This window comes from Thamnophis sirtalis, unplaced genomic scaffold (genome assembly GCF_051295495.1).
Source record: "Thamnophis sirtalis isolate CommonGarterSnake01/CBP01778 unplaced genomic scaffold, rThaSir2_p1.2 scaffold_9, whole genome shotgun sequence".
Taxonomy (NCBI): domain Eukaryota; kingdom Metazoa; phylum Chordata; class Lepidosauria; order Squamata; family Natricidae; genus Thamnophis; species Thamnophis sirtalis.
Window position 1 is genome coordinate 20,847,906 of NW_028261389.1, and position 20,697 is coordinate 20,868,602.

A 20,697-nucleotide genomic window follows, 5' to 3' on the forward strand; every position below is an offset into this window, starting at 1 on the left:
TCTCCTTTACATTATAATCGTTCAATATTTGAGAACTTTAAAACTATGGCAATTAACCCTTCTGCTCAATTTGTGACTGGCTGGCTGTAAGAGGTGGATTATCATCAGTCCTCTACGCTCTATTTATAGGCACCACTTACATGAACTGAATAGGGTGAATCATTAGCATAACAAAAACCCCAAGAGAGAACCGCACTACAGGAAGACAGCAGAGTACAGTAGATTTTAATGGATCTCACTGCATCCCAGCATCCCTTTGCTGATTTCTCTTTGCTTATTTTATTCACAGTGCAGCAATATATATATATGTGTGTGTGTGTGTGTGTGTGTGTGTGTGTGTGTGTGTGTGTGTGTGTGTGTATGTATGTATGTTTACGGTTTACAGTTTATTAGGATTTGTATGCCGCCCACTCTCGAAAGACTCAGGGCGGCTTACAGATAAAAACAGGGAGGGGGGACATATAAAAAATTAAAAAGAACAGACATTAAAATTGTACAACATTCATATAGCTTAGGATGGGGCTGGATAAATCAACAGCCCCAGGCCTGCCGGAACAGCCAGGTCTTAGTCGCTTTGCGGAAGGCCGGAAGAGTAGTAAGGGTCCAGATCTCCGTGGGGAGATAGCAATAGCAATAGCAATAGCAGTAGACTTATATACCGCTTCATAGGCCTTTCAGGCCTCTCTAAGCAGTTTACAGAGAGTCAGCATATTGCCCCCAACAATCTGGGTCCTCATTTTACCCACCTCGGAAGGATGGAAGGCTGAGTCAACCCTGAGCCGGTGAGATTTGAACCGCTGACCTGCTGATCTAGCAGTAGCCTGCAGTGCTGCATTTAACCACTGCGCCACCTTGGATCGTTCCATAGGGCCGGAGCAGCTACAGAGAAGGCCCTCCCCCGGGGAGTCGCCAGCCGACATTGATCGGCAGATGGAATCCGGAGGCCTAATCTGTGTGATACACACACACACACACACACACACACACACACACACACCCCACATTCTATGATTTTGTTTTATAAAAGGTCGTTTCTGCCACCACCTGCTTGACAAAATATACATCAAATGACTTCCCATCAGTTCCATCTTGAGTAGCAGCTTTGGATCTGTTTAAAGTACCTAAAATTATATTGTCACAAACAGTAACAAGTAAGTAACAAGTAAGATTATGGATAACTAAGTCTCAGGACTGTTATCAATTATCAGCACAAAAAAAAAATCTCATGAGAGATGATGACTAAATCTGGAACCTTAAAGTATTCTTCCCTCCCTCCCTCCCTCTCTCTCTCTCTCCCTCAAATTTGGAAAACACCCAACTATTTCACAAAAGGGACTGTGGGCGGTGAATGCAGGCAAATGTATGTTATAACATTAACCTACATGAAATATTAATATGCCTTAAGTCATTTGCTGAATTTACATATGGGAAGATTCAGGACAAGGAAGTACTTCTTTATATGAAAGATAACTACACTATGGAAGCTGATACCATCAGTTCCACAGGGCAGTGATCTGTTGCATACCATCACTACCACTTTCAAAAGTGAAGAGTCAGGCTATTGAGGGTTACTAGTACTGATACCTGTTGTAAATTCTCAATGTAAATTCTCAGATATCCAGGCCGTAGTTGTCCCAAAGGTGCTTTTTCAAGAGGCAACTTGTTTTTCTTTGAAGACGTTTTTCTTCTCATCCAGAAAGCTTCTTCAGCTCTGGCTGGATGGTGGGGAATGGAAGGATTCCATTTATACTCATATAATGAATGAAATCCTTCCATTCCCCACCCTCCAGTCCAGGGGTGGGTTCCTGCTAGTTCTAACCTCTTCTATAGAAAAGGTTCCACAAATCTACAGTGCCGTTTAGAACCGGTTCCATCTCCCTCCCCCCGCCCGTCCGCACATCATCAAGATGAAGAGCGAGAGGAGGAATTCTGGGAGTTGAAGTCCACAAGTCTTAAAGCTGTCAAGTTTGAACACCCCTGGGGATTTTTTTTCTAAAGGGTTAGGGGTGCAGGGGTCTTTAAGACTTGCGTACTTCAAATGCCAGAGTTTCTGAGCCAACATTTTGATAAGCGTTGTTAAGTGAGTTTCACATTTTACAAGTTGGCCACTCCCACACGGTCACATGGCCAGCAAGCCACTCCCACAAAGCAGGCCACACCTACAGAAGAGGTTCTAAAAAAATTTGAAACCCACCACTGCTCCAGTCAGAGCTGAAGAAGCTTCGTGGATGAGAAGAAAAACGTCTTCAAAGAAAAACAAGGACGTCCAGCTGCCTCTTGAAAAAGCACCTTTGGAATTACCTGTAACTACTTCCTGAATCACAGAGTTTGTGCTAAATATTTGCTTCTGAGGGCTGGAGGGAGGAAGGGAGAAAAGAACAAATATTACATTATCCATAGCCATTGTCATTTAGAAGACCATTGGGTGACAAAGAACTAGATGTACAGAAAGATGACTCTTTTTTTTAGTTTCCAGCAATGAAATAATATTGAATTATTGATAATAATTACCTTTAATGTGCTAAAAAAATGGGCTGCCTGGATTTTCAGAGGCCCCAGAAACCAGTATCTGGAACATAACAAAAGAAAAACAAAAAGAAGCAAAACTGAGATCTAAGGAAAGCAATTAGCATTTTTAACACATTTTTTTAAAATCAAAAGCATTTGTTACAGTTTTATATTTGTACATGATATATACAATAAAAAGACATTAAAAGGGAGAATGCAATTGGCCCTGGCTTTATGCTGATGTGGCTTGGTAAAATCTGGCTTAGCGTATTTTTCAGAGTATAAGGCATCATGATTTTGAATAGATAAATAAAAAAAAAGCATCTGCACTCTCCCAAATCCTTTGCACGCCTGATTTTTTTTTTTTTAAAGGTGGGGAGAGCATGCAGAACTTTGGAGGCTTGTAGAGTACTTCTGGGGGATTGGGGGGGGGAGTAAAACAGACAAAAAATGGCCAGTTTTTTTGCAAAAATGGGCCGTTTTTTGCAAAAAATAAAAAGGGCATGCAGAGCTTTGGGAGGCTCTTATAGTGCTCTTGGGGGCTGGTGGGGCCCATAAACTAGCAAAAAATGACCCGCTTTCACAAAAAAGAGGGGGGCTTGCAGAGGCTTTGGGAGGCTTGTAGAGTGCTCCTGGGGGCTGGGAGGGGGACAAAAACAAGCAAAAACAGCCCATTGTTTGCTCATTTTTGCCCCCCCCCCAAGGAGCACTTTGCAGGCCTCCCAAACCCTCTGCACGTCCATTTTTTCAAAGGGGGTGGGGTTTTGGTAGGCCAAAAATGCTGTATTAGTGTATAAGACGCACATAGATTTTCACCCTCTTTTTTTGGGGGGGGGAAGGTGCATCTTATACTCCAAAAAATACGGCATCTAGAGGTCATCTGAATGTAGCAGTCTAACATGTCATACCCAGCTTAATCCAGTGAACTACAAGACTTAATTGCATATATGGCTATTTTTATACTATTTGTACAGAAGGTGGTTTTTCTAGCCTGCTTTTTACCTCTTACTAAGCAAGTGTACTGAGCTGATGACTTCCTGTTGCAGAAGGAAGGGCATTCCTCCATGCAAAGCGTGTTCATATTTATGTGGTTTAGAATCTTAAAACTTTAATCAGCTTCGGCAAAGTTTAAGTGAAGAGAAAAAGTCTTAACAGGAAAAAGTCTATTAAAATAGAGCAGAAACAATAGACCTGAATCTGTCTCTCAGAAGAGTCGCACAATCAGTTTACATACAACATCCTTGCGTCAATTTTAAAAGCAGACTATTGTGCTTCCCATTCCACATCTACTGCAAATCAGCAGTTATCACAGGCTAAACAGAAGATAGCTCGCTAGAGAGGAAGAACCTATTTCTTCAGAGAGCACTTAGGAGGAAAACAATAGTGAACTGTATACCTCAGTCTTGGGGGAGAGGTAACCATTCTGGTTCATCCATGTAGAACGCTATATAGAGAGTTCATACATGTAGAACGCTATATAGAGAGTTTTCATGTGACACCTATAGCTTCTCACTTATAACACTACACTCCTGTAAGTCTATAGAGATTCTCAGCCATCCATGGAGGTGCTTTTTCAGGAGACAACTGGACTTTCTTGTAAGTAAGTAAGTAAGTAAAAAAGAAGAAAGAAAAAGAAAGAAAGAAAGAAAGAAAGAAAGAAAGAAAGAAAGAAAGAAAGAAAGAAAGAAAAGAAAAGAAAAGAAAAGAAAAGAAAAGAAAAGTCCAGTTGCCTCCTGAAAATGCATCTTTGGGATAACCATGGAATGGATGATTTGAGAATCTCTACAGACTTTTAGCTAGAAGGGGGGGAAATTACAAACTACAGGAATCAGGAGCACTACTCAGGTGACCCTGAGGACACAGATAAGCCTCCAAGTGCTTCAACCACCCTCTAAAGGATGCAAATGACCAGCTATCTGCAAGGAATATAAATCCTTCCATTCCCTATTACCCTGCCAGAACTGAAGAAGCTTCTTGGATGAGAAGAGAAACATCTTCAAAGAAAAAAACAAGAAAGTCCATTTGCCTCCTGAAAAATGCACCTTTGGGACTATACTCCTATATTGTATGGGTGGCTATATATCATTATCAATCCCATCAGGGTCAAAAGTAGATATTATCCAGATGATCATGGATGATTCAATGGATATCAGATGGTTTTGTGATTACAGATTATACATAGAGGGCCACTATGTAGAAACCACAAATCCGTTTCGTGCAGTCCCTGCCAAGTAACTAGAAAGTTACTATAGGTTATCAATTATGGAGGCTCTTGGGAAATACTATGACTCAATCTCTTTCTCAAGAAGGAGAAGAGCGGAGCCTTGAGAATAAGGAATTAATCATCAGAGTTGCAGAACTATATCCAAGAAACTTATGGAATGAGAACCAGAGGAGACAGAAATATTCAGGCTAGTGGGGCTAGAATAGGTTGGTAACAATGGATTTGGAACAATATCTCAATGGAAGTAACATACAGGAGAAAAGATAAGAGGTAAAATACAGGTTAGAGCAAAACATTTACTTACTTGCTGACTTTTGCTCCTGCATCTCTGTAAGAGCCCCACCGTAAGCCACTGACAGCAAACACTGGCTGTTCTTTGTTCCCCTTTCCATAAAGGAAAACGCAAAAACAGAAATCACATTTTATACAGAGGCAGCCAAACCTTTACATCACATTCATCTAGTGATAGCAGCAGCATCAGAATAAATGTGTATGGCTGTAGGTTAAAAATACAAATTACAAATGCTGACCATTGTATGTTACCCCAGCAGGTTGATAGAAAAGAATGATAAAAGGTAAATATTCCCCTTGCACATATGTGCTAGTTGTTCCCAACTCTAGGGGGCAGTGGTCATCTCCGTTTCAAAGCCGAAAAGCCAGCACCGTCCTCATGTGGCCGTCATGACTAAATGCCGAAGGGCATAGAAAGCTGTTACCTTCCCACCAAAGTGGTTCCCTATTTTCCTACTTGCATTTTTACATGCTTTCAAACTGCTAGGTTGGCAGAAGCTGGGACAAGTAATGGGAGCTCACTCCATTACGTGGCGCTAGGGATTCAAACCGCCGAACTGCTGACGTTTCTGATTGATAAGCTCAGCGTCTTAAGACACTGAGCCACTGCGTCCTTCTTAAAGAATAATAGGTTATAATAAATTAATGCAGACTGAGTTTAGCTCCCTCTTTTCCACCAATTTCGTTTAGTGAAGAAAAAGCAAAACAGATCATTTAGCAACTTTGCTTGAGGTGCCTTGCTGAAATAAAAGGATTCTCTTCCTCTTCTTCCTTCTCTTCCTTTCCTTTGCTCCCAGGCTACTATTTTCACTGTATGAAACAGGTAAGTCAAAAATAGATAGCTAGATATGCCTTCATAGAATGAAATCATTGTGTACTTTGGCAGTGGGCAATGTTATCTGCACCAATAACTAAAAAATTAAAAGTAGAATTGCCGAGCTAAATAATAAAGCAAATACCTTGTGCTACCTATATGAATGCAGCTGTGTTTCATATATGTCAGAGGTGACAAACTCAAGGCCCGTGGGCTGCATCAGGCCCGTGATGTGGTTAGATCTGGCCCACGGAGCTGCCCTGGAAACAGCAAAGGACTGGCCCGCACTGCATCCTGGGGTCCTTTGCATAGCCTGAGATGGACAGCAAGGCTCCTCTAGGGCAGTGGTCTCCAACCTTGGCAACTTTAAGACTTGTGGACTTCAACTCCCAGAGTTCCTCAGCCAGCTTTGCTGGCTGAGGAACTCTGGGAGTTGAAGTCCACAGGTCTTAAAGTTGCCAAGGTTGGAGACCACTGCTCTAGTGTACAAGGGTTTGGCGCTCGTTCTGCTCTCACTTTCCTCCACTGGAGACAATGGATCCCCACAGCACCGCCCAGGCCCCCACGGGTGTCACCTGACACTAGTGATGTTGACATGGCCACGCCCACCCCAGCCCCTCAAGGTCAACCACAACCCTGATTCAGCCCTCAACAAAATTGAGTTTGACAACCCTGGTATATGTAATATTATTTGTATTATAGTAGTATTGTAAGCATGCCTTAACCATTCTTTGGCCATATATTACTCTCGTGGACTTTAAACGAGCTGTTTCAGGCTAACTGGCTCTATCAAAAATAAGTAATCAGAACGGCATATGATCCAAAATAGGGTGGGTGTAGGTGTAGAAACAAAAATAACATTCCCAAATACAACATTTACAAATGAAATATTGCTACCTTAATCTGCAGTACGTCAAGTTGAACTGTCTCTCCTCTCAGTATGGACAACGTGGCATCAGTGATACACCTTAGGGGGAAAAAACAGAGAATAACATAAGAAGTCAAGCAGCATATGTAGCTTTTACACATATGGTAGTAAAATCCATCACCAATTAAAACATCTTTGGTAGCAGAATTGGGAACGCTGCTACTGATCACTGTTGAGGGCCTTGGGATCAAGTGAGTGTCAGCCTAGCGTGATATAATTAGCATCTTCTAACTATCTTCTAGTACAGTGATGGTGAACCTTTTTCACTTCAGGTGCCAAAAGCATGCCCATGAGCGCTATCACAGGTGTCTATCAGGATCTGATAGAGAAGTATTATTCTCCTACACTGACATCTTGGAGTTGAGGCTGCTGCAACTTATGAAAACCATGTGGATCTTTCTCCCTCCTTAACTCACCTATGTCAGTAATACCCTCTTTATCCCTAATCAGGTCATGAATGACATTGCTCTTGTTACAAAAAGACATGGCCTTCAATAACTTGAGAGGGGCTATTCTGGCCCGCCAGCAGAGCTGGAAGCAGATTCGGACAGTGAGGAGGTTGGGGAGTAACATGGGCCAGTCCTGAAGTCTGGGGAAGGCTCTGATGAGGGCTCTGTGTTGGGGGCAGAGCTGTATGCCAGTTATCAGCTGTCTTCAGAGTCAGACATCAGTGAGGCAGACGAACAGCTGGATCCTGTTCCCAGTGTGCACATGCGCAGAGTTGCCAGATGAAGGGAACTGCTAAAGAACAGGGGTCGACTTGGGAGTAAGGCCACAGGTGGACGATGAATGCCCCCCTCCCAGAGGAAATAAAAGAGGAGCAAAAGGGGAGTGGAGTTTGCAGGAGAGAATAAGTTCGCTTAATTGGTTCGTGACTCTCCAAGACCAAGATATCTGCCAAGGTTTGCAGATATCGGCCCGTCAGCTCTCCAAGCCAGATAAGGTCTGTGACTGTAAATCCTCCATTGAAAGACTTTGCTGGATGTGAATGAACAGAATTCACAGTCAATTAATAAAAGGGGATTTGTCAGGACAAGGAGTCTGCTTCATGCTCTTGGGAAGCCTAGGTCGGAACAGGGACTTCAGCAAGGTCAACAAGCTGGTATCAGAGAGATGGAAGGGCGGTGGGGGGAGATTGGTTTTGTAAAACATACCAAGCCAAAAGCAAACAAAACACATTAAGCCTTTGTGTGATCTTCATAATAGGTTTTAAGCTGTCAGATAGAGTTTTGTATCTTCATTTAAGAAGCAGAGAGAGGCACTCTTTCAGAACAACAGATTTCACAATATTGCTAGAAAAGTCCATATCATACAAAACTCTTTTTAAAGGAAGGTCGAAATACAAATAGATTAAAAATGAAACATGCTTTTTTAAAAAAGTAATTAAAAAGTAAATGGATTTTCCATCGATGTCACCATGAATTCATACTTACTGGACTTGGTTATCGTTCTTAGCATAAAGCGTATGACTTAAAGTGCTGTTTTTTCCAAGAGGAATGAATCCGATGGGAATTTTACTGAAAGTTGCCTGGGAACAAGAACAAAACAAGCCCCATCGACTTAATCCAAGTCCCTTTTTCGGGAATATTAAACAATTTTGCTTAATATCATCCCATTCAACCCCCCCCCTCCCTCCACCTATTCTCCATGGGATGCAACAGGCAGGCTCTTCCTGAGAGACCGTGGCAAAGAACGGCTCAGAATAATAGGTTATTTTGACAGCCCTCCAAGCGTCAACTGGTTCCAAAGCAGGCTTTGGTAATCATTAGGCACATTGTGATGGAAAGCTGGCACATGTGCCCTAATCAAGGTATGATTCCATAAGGGAACCAGCGATCGATAATAAAGTGGAAGGTAGCATCTGGGGCATAGAGGAAACATTTAGGCCTTGTTGGTCTCCAAGCAGAGTAGAGACAAAAATAAACACTGTAATTCAAAGCATTGCAATTCTCCAGTAAAAAAGGAAAGTTCAGCAGCACCCTGGCAATAAAGCTGGTTGAACATGAATATACAATTAACCAACTCTTTTTAAACACATAGATTTGCAAATGGATCTTTATCTCTGTCAACTGGATTAGAGGGAAAGAACAGAAGGGGGCGCAGAATGGATACAGGAGTGATTTCATTTTAAAAAGGGGGGGGGAATCACATGTTGAGTCATGGTTTAGAATTTAAAGTTTCAAATGCAGTCCTGATTTCCCTGGATATACAGGTAGCCCTCACAATTGAGCCCAAAATTTAGGTTGCTGAGGGAGAAATTTGTTAAGTGAGTTTTGCCCCATTTTACGATTTTTCTTGCCACAGTTGTTAAGTGAATCACTGCAGTGGTTAAGTCAGTTAACAAGGTTGTTAAGTGAATATGTCTTCCCCATTGTCACTGCTTGTCAGAAGGTTGCAAAAGGGGATCATGTGACTCTGGGATGCTACAACCATCATAAATGCGAGGTAGCTGTCAAGCATCTGCATTTTTATCACGTGACCGTGAGAAGCTGAAATTAAGTTCCTTTTTTCAGTGCTGTTGTAACTTCAAAGGGCCACTAAATGAACTGTTGTAAATCAAGACCAGCTGGCTGGTGTGCAGGAACACAGAAGAACAAGGGCACACATCCATGCCGGGCTGCTGGTTTTCACGTGCGCATGCGCGCCGGAAACTGGAAGACCAGTTGGCCAGTGGGCATGCAAGAGCCGGAAACCAGAAGATCATCTTCCCAGCATGCGCATGCGCACCAGGAAGCTGCTCTTTCGGTTTCCGACACACACACACACACACACACACAAACACACACACACACACACACACTCCCATTTCTAAACTTGGTGCCGAAAAGGTTCAACAACACTGCCTTGTAGTATCATAAGCTATGCTCTTTGAGAAGTTGTAGCAAATCAAGTTTAATGACCCTGTAACCACAGTATCCTGAATCTCTTCAGATTACTGCAGCTTGCAGCACCATTTCTCAAAAATCTAATTTATTTCATTATGGTTTTCCGTCATTTCTGCCTACACACTTCCCTATTATTAAATTCTCTACTGCAGCCCCCTTCCTCGATTGATTTTCTTCTCCTACCTCACGATGGGGAAGCCTGGCTTTCTTGTCTTTCTGACCAGGGAGTTAATTAGACAGGATGTTACCTGGGACTAAGACCTGCATTTCCAGAATGCCGTTGCGCAGAATAATTTTGGGCTGCAGGAAATAACACTGTGACACTTTATTATACAAGGTAAAGTTGGAAAAAAGAGTGAGCATTTATGAAAAATACTTCAATGCCACCCCAACTAAACAAAAAAGTAATATATAAGTTCCTAAGCAGTGGCGATATATAATCTAGTTCAGGCGTGTCAAAAACAAGGCTGGATGTGGCCTGTGATGTGGTCGGATCCGCCCATGGGGCCAGTCTGGAAAATGTAAGGGGCTGGCCCATGTCACTTAAGTCCGGTCTACCCCGCGTCACTTCGGCCTGGTTTACCCAGTGCAAAGAGAAAATATTGGGCCAGTGTGGCTTCGACCTGGTCTACCAAGTGTGAAGAGGAAACATGCCAGCAATTTGGGGAGTGGCGTCAATCTGGCCATGCCCTCCCAGTTGGCCATGCCCCCCACCCCCGCACCTCGAGGTCACCCACAGCCCTGATGCAGCCTTCAATGAAATTGAGTACCTTCACAGAAATAGGAGAAAGCGCAAGATATGTTTTCCAAGTGGCTGGGAGAAGATAGTGCAAAGAACATGTATCTCCTCTACTATATAGCTTCAGGAACATTTAAGCACCAAGCAAAATTAGACTGTGCCGATGTGAATTCTGATCAAGGTTATTGAAACGATCCTCCTCAGTTTCTAAAATCAGCCTATAATCATTGGTAAATTAAAGTAGATACTAACTGGCACTAAAGATGTTAAAGCTACCTAATGAAGATGAGTTTATGGCTTCAAAAGGTTTTTTTTTTTTTAAACTGCCACTTGAATTTCACTTTTGCACCATAATGCAAACAAAAGAACAGGACCTATCCAATAGGATACCATGCTGCTTGTTCCCAAGAAACAAAAGAGTTGTTGTGTCATCCTGCATTGATGACAATCCAGGTGGATCCATTGTTTATTTATCCAATAATGTTTTCATTGGGTAAATATAGCATCAACCTTATGAACTCTCAAATTACCTCTTTCCGCTATGTATTCAAAATGGACAGTGATATGTATGTATATGTGTGTGTGTGTGTGTGTGTGTGTGCGCGCGCGTACTCACAATAAAAACATGACAATAAAGTTAACTATCTTATCTAAATGTGGAATAGATAAAGGACTTAATAATGGTCTTTGGTAAACTGCCACAGCATAATTATCTGTATCTTGCCTTTTACTATTTTTACAAATAACTCAAGGTGGTGAACATATCCAACATACTATAACATTTGACTAGGTTTTCTTTAAAGATTTTTTTTTCCAAACTGAAATATGATTGTGTCTCTCCATTGATCACAGCTCTGCACAGCAGCTGTGTAGTTCTAGTTGCTAATGATCTCTTCAAATATTTGACTGAATCATTAAAATGCCTCCTTCTCTCTGTTGGAGAGGGTAAAATTCTAATAAAAATGGAATAAGTTATGTTAATAATAAGCTGAAATTCTTGATGTAAAGCCCATATATCCTCAAGGTTCTCTTAACTGATATTAGAAGTGGAAGTCCCTCAGGCAGTGATTCAAGGATACAGATGAAGTAAGTTTATTCAAAACTACACCCAATTTATTCCAATCTTGATTCCCTTAATATATCTGTATATTTCGGAATATAAGATGCACCTTTTTCCCTCAAAAAAGAGGTTGAAAATCTTATACACTGAATACAGCATTTTTGCCTCTTGAAACCCGACCCCCTTCACCAAAATGGCCATGCATAGCTTTTAGAAGGCTTTCAGAGAGATCCTGGGGGCTGGGAAGGGCAGAAATGAGTGAAAAACGGACCATTTTTTGCTCAATTTTGCCCCCCCCCCCTCAGCCACCAGGAGCACTCTATAAGCCTCCTAAAGGCTATCCATGCCCTTTTTTTGACAAAAACTAGCCAGTTTTCACAAAAAATGGGCCATTCTTTGCTCATTTCCCCCCATCCCCCCAGGAGCACTCTACAAGCTTCCTAAGGGCTATTCATGCCCTTTTTTTGGAAAAAAAAACCTGGCCCGTTTTCACGAAAAACGGGCCGTTTTTGGAACGTTTGCAGAGTGCAAAACTTTTTTTAAAAAATTTGCCTCTTCAAAACTTTGGTGCGTCTTATACACCAGTGCGTCTTATACTCTGGAAAAAACGGTATATGCAGCATATAAATTATATTAGGGAAGAGCCACAGCCTTGTTACATTCCTTTGCCAATCGGGAACCACTTCATTTCGTTATGTTCTGTCTGTATGGTGGATTCCTGTTCTGACGTTTCTCTTAAGTGCAATGAGATATTCTAGGATTCCATTACATTTATCTGGAATTTATCAAAAGCTAATCCACTTTTGGCAAAGTTTCCATAAGATGATAGTTTTCTACTTTATTTCATTTCAAAGTTATTTCATTGCAATTTCGGGTTTTCAATTTCAAATATATAATATGTGAAGGATGTGTGTTTGTGTTTTTCTTTTATAGTTATAATGTATACTGAAGTTGGCATTTAATTTCATTGTATGATGTGCAATGACAATAAGCTAAGCTAAGCAAAGCAAAACTAAACAAACTAAACTAAAGATTAAGGCTCATATAAGAAAAATGTTTCTGCACACAGAAATACTAGCATTTGGGCTCCAGCCTAATGTTCTCCCTCACATATGGAATGGAATTCCATCATAACAACCTCCACTTCCATCATTAAGAATCAGGAAGACAATCAGGAGTACAAATGTACCAGTTCAGGTACAATTGATGAAAGCTAGGTGAAACACCAAGAAATAAGTAGGGCTTACAATTTAATATGAACAAGTAATAATTACTGACTAAAAATTTCAGGATGGCTAGAATTTTGAAATTAAGTTTGCCCAGGAAATATATACCTTACCTCATCTGCTCTTCGGAGAAGCCCAGTTATAACCTGAAAATGAAGGAAGGAAGGAAGGAAGGGAGGGAGGGAGGGAGGGAGGGAGGGAGGGAGGGAGGGAGGGCGGGAGGGAGGAAGGAAGGAGAAAGACTTCTTTTAAACACAAATATGCAGGCACACATAATAGCACTTAGATTTATATTCCACTTCACAGTGCTTTACAGCCCTCTCTAAGCAGTTTACAAAGTTAGCATGTTGCCCCCAACAATCTGGGTCCTCATTTTACCGACCTCGGAAGGATGGAAGGCTGAGTCAACCTTGAGCTTGGTAAGATTCGAACTGCCAAACTGCAGGCAGCCAGCAATCAGCAGAAGTAACCTGCAGTACTGTATTCTAACCACCGCACCACCATGGCTCTTCAAGTTTCTGAACATGTCTTGTGTATGTGGGCCCATAGGTTGAGATAATCTGCAAATTTAGCGAACAGATAATCTCTTCTAGTGATAACTCAAAAGTTTACATTAACTCAAAGTTGCCATATATTAAGATTATAACTTATAATCAAAAATTAAAAGTTTTCAATATAGATGCTGGAGAAAAGATGGGTAGGAAAATCCTTACAGTACCTCTTGCACTGTTCCATCTCCTCCTGCAATGATGATCATATCGGTGTTTTCCATCAGTTCCAACAACTTCTTTGCTTGCCCTTCATGATCTGTCTGAGTTGCCAGAAAGGTCACAGAAACACATTGCATTTAACACTCTCCTGCTTCAAACGAAAAGCCATGTAATATTTTCTTCATATAACCTTCACTAGCTCAGCACAGCTTAACAATTGCAAGCTTTCCCTTCCTTTCATTGTTAACAACCTCATCACCAAACTCAAGCCTTCCCAATGAATATATTCTGAAAGAGGCAAAATACTATTCTCAACCAATCTCAAATACTTCGTAGCAGTTTTTTAAATTCTGCTTCGTAAGGCAGAATTATCAATATTCTGCTTGCATGCTGGGATAAATAGCTGATACTCCAAAATACTATATTACATCTGTCCTTAAGATACTTTAATTGATAATTAAAGACTTAGCTTTTTCCTTAAAAAAAGATATGGTTTATTTTTATTTATTTTTTAAATAGCAAGTATCAAGTAGGGTTTATTTCTTTTTTTCCCCTAGGAAAAACTGGACTGAAGCTAAAATATACCAAAAGAGGGATTTTTTTCTCCCAGAAAGAGATACTGAAAAACTCTTTTTAGTTTTTACCTTCACCACAGTCACATCCAGACCAGATAAGTGAAGAATTGGAGCTGCATTCTTTTCAAAAAGAGTTCTGGCTTTGCTAGAAAGGAAAAAGGGCAGACAATTTATGAGTTTTTTGTTCAAATCAGTTGTGTTAAAGCAGATATCTATCTATCTATCTATCTATCTATCTATCTATCTATCTATCTATCTATCTATCTATCTATCTATCTATCTATCATCTATCTATCTAAATGGTTGTTTGTTTGTGTGTGTATGTTCCAGCATAACTCTGAAACACCTCAAGCAATTTCAACCAAACTTGGTATACAGATGACTTACTCTCTGGAAACAAATACTGTGGGGGTAAGACACTCCCAACACCACTTGGGGCATGTGTTCTGTTAATATACAGCCTGTTGTGCCTTTAAATGGATTCTACCGCATTGCCATAAAATGGCTTCTACTATACAGCGCAGTGGAGTTGCCATGGTAATAGCTTCACAGTACACGATAAGGGGGTTTCCTCTAGTAAGGGAGAAACTCCAACATTAGAAATTGCAGCAACGTTCATGGAAGAAGGGTTGGGATAAATAAATACCTGGGCAGCGCTGGTTATCAGCTAATTCTTAATAATAATAACAACAACAACAACAACAACAACAACAGCAGCAGCAGCAGCAACAACAACAACAACAATAAACCCACCCTACTTGGAACAGTTTATATCTTCTTACGTTACCTTAACAGTTCCTAGGTCCTTAGGACAATAACAACAACAACAACAACAATAAACCCACCCTACTTGGAACAGTTTATAACTTCTTACGTTACCTTAACAGTTCCTAGGTTCTTAGGACTCGAGCTGTTGAGCTACCAACCAGCCCCAAAGGCTGTGAATCTCACCAAAGATTAACCAATCATCATCATCATCATCATCATCATCATCATCATCATCATCATCATCATCATCATCATCATCATCAAGATATACAATATGTCCCTAGCAAAATCTAGCAGCCAAAGTAACCAAACAGAAGCCATCATCATCTAAGGGAACCAGTCTTGTTTTATCAGTGAAACCCAATGGCTATTTGACATTTCTCTTTATATGTCAAATGAGTCATCGGTCTACAGCTTCTAAAATGCCTGTAATTGACAATTTCTAATCAATAAAAAAAAATCTGTGGGAAAGGAGATTAACAGAGAAATATATTAGGCAATGATGACATCAAACAATAGATATTATACTTTATTAATTAAAGTATGTTTTTATCCTGTCCTAAACGTATCTCAGAGAATCAGTTTTGTTAAGGCATCAGGCTCGAAAGTGGGAGATTGTAAGCACTACTTTAATATAAACCTCAAATTTATTTATTGTACTTGGCCCGTTTCAGATGACAACTATGAAATTCAGTAGTATAACCTGTCATATAGCTGAATTTAAAATAATGAAAAACTTCTGCTCGTACAGGAACATTGGGACAAAGATTAGTATCTTGAATACTGACTGAGAGGTTCATGGCACTTTCCCATGCAGGAAGCCATTATCTTCATATTTTGCATAATCTAGGGTATCATTCCTTATTAATGGGAAGATCTTGCATCCTTTTTCAGACTTTTGTGGAGAGATCTCAAGTTTCTCCGTTGTAAAGCTACAGAACCTACAATAAAAGTGACAGTATAATCACTTATGTAGTTGCTGGGCTGATTTGTTTTGAGAAGCAAACTAACTCATGGTGGAACTCCAGCGTTAGATCTTTTTTATTAGCAGGAAGGTGAGGGCACCAGGAAACTATATTTTCCCAAAGAAAATATTAATAGCTACTAGACACAATTGATGGAGAGGCATTGTCACGGCCAACTTGAATCTCCAGGGCAGAAAAGTAGACCACAAAAGAGGAGTGGAAGATGCTGAAGAAGACAAAAAAAGGCAGGAAGACAAATTCAGCTAGTTCTGATTCCCAATAGTGCAAATGCTTGCAGGAAGTAAAAAAGGAAGTGAGTGGAAAGAGAACTTACATGTGCATGTAATGGGACAGGCTTCTGGCCAAAGTCTCAGCTAGAAATTATTCTGATGCCCTTTCTGCACAGATGCAATACCTTTATGTGTGATTCACAGAAATTGTGATGTGTTTATTATGCTTACGTTAATGTATTGAATTTGTGTTGGGCAACAGTAGGAAACGCAAGGCTAAATAAGGCTAACTGAAGAGAAAAAAACTAAAGTAAAAAAAAAATTAGTCACAACTTTGGAAAGTTGTTGCAGACTTGAACATCGGGTGCTATCTAACAAAATGAAATTCAATGGTGAAATGGACAGGTACGGTATATGTGGTACCTTGCTCAGTAGTAGTAACTGTGAGAGGGATCTTGGAGTCCTAGTGGACAACCATTTAAATATGAGCCAGCAGTGTGCAGCAGCTGCCAAAAAAGCCAACACAGTTTTAGGCTGCATAAACAGAGGGATAGAATCAAGATCACATGAAATGTTAATACCACTTTATAATGTCATGGTAAGGCCACACTTGGAATACTGCATTCAGTTTTGGTCGCCACAATGTAGAAAAGATGTGGAGACTCTAGAAAGAGTGCAGAGAAGAACAACAAAGATGATTAGGGCACTGGAGGCTAAAACATATGAAGAACAGTTGCAGGAACTGGGTATGTCTAGTTTAATGAAAAGAAGGACTAGGGGAGAAGTGATAGCAGTGTTCCAATATCTCAGGGGCTGCCACAAAGAAAAGGGAGTCAAGCTATTCTCCAAAGCATCTGAGGGTAGAACCAGAAGCAATGGGTGGAAACTAATTAAGGATAGAAGCAACTTAGAACTAAGGAGAAATTTCCTGACAGAACAATTAATCAGTGGAACAGCTTGCCTCCAGAAGTTGTGAATGCTCCAACACTGAAAGGTTTTAAGAAGATGTTGGATAATCATTTGTCTGAAGTGGTGTAGGGTTTCCTGCCTAGGCAGAAGACCTGCAAGGTCCCTTCCAACTCTGTCATTCTATTCTAATTTAACTTGTTAGATAGCAATAGCACTTAGACATATACTGCTTCATAGTGCTTTACAGCCCTCTGCAAAGCCCCCTCTAAGCGGTTTACAGAGTCAGCGTCTTGCCCCCAACACTTTGAGTCTTCATTTTACCCACCTCGGAAGGATGGAAGGCTGAGTCAACCTTGAGCCTGGTGAGATTCGATCTGCCAAACTGCTGGCAGCAGAAGTAGCCTGCAGTACTGCACTCTAACCACTGCCCCACCGCGGAGAAAAGAAAGGACGTTCCAGAAGTACCGCTATGCCAGCAAAAAAGTATCCAAGGTACTGCAAACCTTCATGTAATGAATGTATGGATTGATTCTCAGGACACTTATGATCTGAAGGAGAGCTAAGCTGGTAGGATGCATGCAGACAGCTCATGAACAGAGAATCAATCAGGAAGACGGCAACCTAGGTGCCTGCAGTATTATGCAATTGAATAATACATAGAATGCTTATTATCAAGAGAGACGAAGGCTTTCTGGAAAGTTTTTAAAAGCTGGGAAACAACAATTGAAAAATACGGAAAAGAAGACATTAATATAACATTATTTTACTTGTGTGTTCCTTATGGTGAGTCACTCATTCAGCCGCTAAGAGACTACATTATCTTTCTTCAAACTCACTTGCATAGAAATAGCCACTTTATATGACTGAGAGATTCTTAGGTTTAGGGCTAGAAATGTTTTGGAGCGATTGCATTTGTATAATTTATTTTTCTTATTCTGGTGCTGCATTTACATAATCTATTTTTGATTGTTCTGCTATTGCATTTACATGATTTATTTTTGGTTATCCGATTGCAGCAAAAACCCCAACTTATATAGTTTCCAAGAATACTATTCCATTCAGAGCCCTAAATGAATGTTAGACAATGGCAGTTTGTTTGGAAATGGTATACTTATATGGGGGGAAAAGAAAAAATATATATCCAGAAGGGGAGGCTTTGTAGTGAAAACCTATTAATAAACCAGGCATATTTTGACTTCAGAAATGTTTTTCAGTCTATCTATTTACTTTTAACTCCTACTTTTTACATATTTCCCAATGATCATCTTGATGACAACATGGATTATATGGGTGTTTAATTTTATACAAAGCCAATAAAGTGGCTTTCAAGCCATACATTCATTACATGAAGGTTTGCAGTACCTTGATAACCTGTTGATCCAAGATTACAGATAGACATGTATTGCAGTGGCTCAACGGATAAGATGATGAGCTTGCCGCGTAAAGGAGTGAACTCCTGTTAATTGTCCCAGCTTCTGCCAAACTAGCAGTTCAAAAGCATGTAAAATTGCAAGTAGAAAAATAGGGACCACCTTTGATGGGAAGATAACAGTGTTCCATGTGCCTTTGGCATTTAGTCATGCTGGCCACATGACCACGAGGACATCTTTGGACAGCGCTGGCTCTTTGGCTTTGAAATGGAGATGAGCACCGCCCCCTAGAGGCAGGAACAACTAGCACATATGTGCAAGGGGAACCTTTACCTTTATTAGCTGCTAGATCTCAAAGCTCCCAGGATGCCTTTGGGCCAATCACTATCTCTCAACTTAACTCATTTCACAGAGCAGGGATGTCAAACTGGTGGCCCATGGGCTGGATGCATCATGCACAGGCCACGCCCACCCCAGCTCCGCAAAGGGGAAAAACGTCAGGAAACATCATGTGACACAGCGAGTTTGACACCCATGCCATAGAGCTATTGTTGTGGGGATGAAATTATCATAGACACCAGAACTATCTTGTAGTTTCAGAGAAAAGGAGGGATATAAAGGCAATCAGTCAATCAATCTTCTTTTTACACATGAAGGAAAACAAAGAAAACTAGCAAAATGTAGAACAAAAAGAGAAGCCTGAGCAGTGATTGTCAAGGAAGTATGAGCCCAGGTTAAAAAGCTGTTTTGTCTGGGTTTGCACAACCCCAGAATTTGATAAGTATGGTTTTGAACGCCTCAATCAATTTCAACCAAACTTGATACACAGATGACTTACTCTCTGGAAACAAATACTGTAAAGGTAAGACGCCCCTAACACTCCTCAGGTGTAAGTTCTGTTAAGATACAGCCTGTTGTGCCTTCAAATGGCTTCTATAGTACTGCTGTAAAATGGTTTCTCCTGTACAGGAGTTGCCATGGTAACAGCTTCACAGTACTCCACAAGGGGGCTCCCTCTGGTAAGGGGGAAAATCCAATGTTAGAAATTACGTTTGGTCCAGACATTTTCCCCCTCTAAATAAATACCCAGGCAATGCCAGGTTATCTAGTTGCAAATAAAAATCACAATATTCTAAAAGCTAGGAAATCAGGAGAGCTAGCCAAGCCCTATCAATTTAATTGCTATGAAGATTTCTATAATCTTCTACAGGTAAATCCTTGGTGAACAATGGGCCTGGCATTTCCATCTCTAAGCAAAGTGCAATATCATGTGACCATATTGCTTAGCAGCAGCAAATCCCAGCCATCCCCATTGTGCCGATAAGCGATGACTGGGATGAGGACCCTCTAACCCTGCTGGCCTCCAACAAACAAAATCAGTGGGGAAGCTGGCAAGATGTTGTAAGTCCCTGGTGCAAGCAAGCTGATGAGTGGGCAAGTGGCTGTTGTAGCATAACATGACTGCAACTGGGCTGGGGATGACTGCTGGCAGGGATGGGATGGTGTGCAAGCAGCTACTATGGCACAGCTGGGCAAAGGGTGGCTCCTTTTTCAAATTACCTCTTAGGTGAATTGGGATTTCTTCCCCACCCAAACAAAATAGGTGAGAAATCCAATAGGAAGAAAAGGCAACATTTCCAGCAACCTACTAAAATAATTACAATCCCATTTACTAAGGAAGAACAATCTGTTTTTGCACATGGGGCTCTTTGGAAGTAGTCTAAGAAAAGGCACTGGACATTTGTTGCATGCCCATTTCATAGGGAGCGATATTCGGAGTACGATTACATTTGCATATGACATGTTATATTTATGTCTTTATCCAACAATCCAAACCAATTATCCTGCAAGTAGCATAAGGAATCAGTTCTCTGGAGTTGTTTTACCCACAATTTTGTGTCATGCAAAATTTTAAAAAAAGTCTCTGGAACAAGCCAAGTTGGCTTGGACTACATGATATAGGAAGCTTGACTAAGTAAGTCATAAGCAGTTCATTTGCCATTCTCACTCATGGCCACAGTCAGAAGGTAGAACATAGAATAAGGGAGTCAGAAGGGACCTTGGAAATCTTCTAGTGTTTCCTAACCCGGTTACCACATATGCAGTGGCAAAATTCTGTGCTGCTGTAATGTCCATAAGAAAAAAACTGGCTACAAAAGTATAGTACCATCTTGTACCAATTATCTGGATATACCTCTAACAATCTTTGGACCATTATGTTATTATCCACTTTTAATGTCAATATTTTTAAATTATATTTTAATGTTAGTATTTTTTAATATAGTGTAAAAACTAATGTGTATTGCTGGTCTTTGACCATAATAAAGATTTTACTTACTTACTTACTTACTTCTAGTGACCCACACCCTGCTCAAGATCCTTTACTCAGGATGGCGAACTTATGGCACGCAGAGCCCTCTCTGTGGGCACATGCACCGTTGCCAGCTGCTCTTCTGGTTTCCGGCGTGCCAGTTGATCTTTGTGTACAGCGGAAA

At 40.8% G+C, this 20,697-nt stretch overlaps 1 protein-coding gene across 1 annotated transcript in view; it reads right to left on the reverse strand.

The window, feature by feature from the left end:
- Positions 1-20,697, reverse strand: part of AGK (acylglycerol kinase) — a 46,390-nt gene that overhangs the window by 13,294 nt on the left and 12,399 nt on the right. The window contains exons 5-11 of the mRNA XM_087723001.1: positions 14,030-14,105; positions 13,394-13,486; positions 12,789-12,821; positions 8,199-8,293; positions 6,735-6,804; positions 5,037-5,116; positions 2,512-2,569 (exon numbers count right to left, since the gene is read on the reverse strand). Coding sequence (XP_087579127.1) covers positions 2,512-2,569; positions 5,037-5,116; positions 6,735-6,804; positions 8,199-8,293; positions 12,789-12,821; positions 13,394-13,486; positions 14,030-14,105 — 505 coding nt within the window. The remainder of the gene's footprint in view (positions 1-2,511; positions 2,570-5,036; positions 5,117-6,734; positions 6,805-8,198; positions 8,294-12,788; positions 12,822-13,393; positions 13,487-14,029; positions 14,106-20,697) is intronic.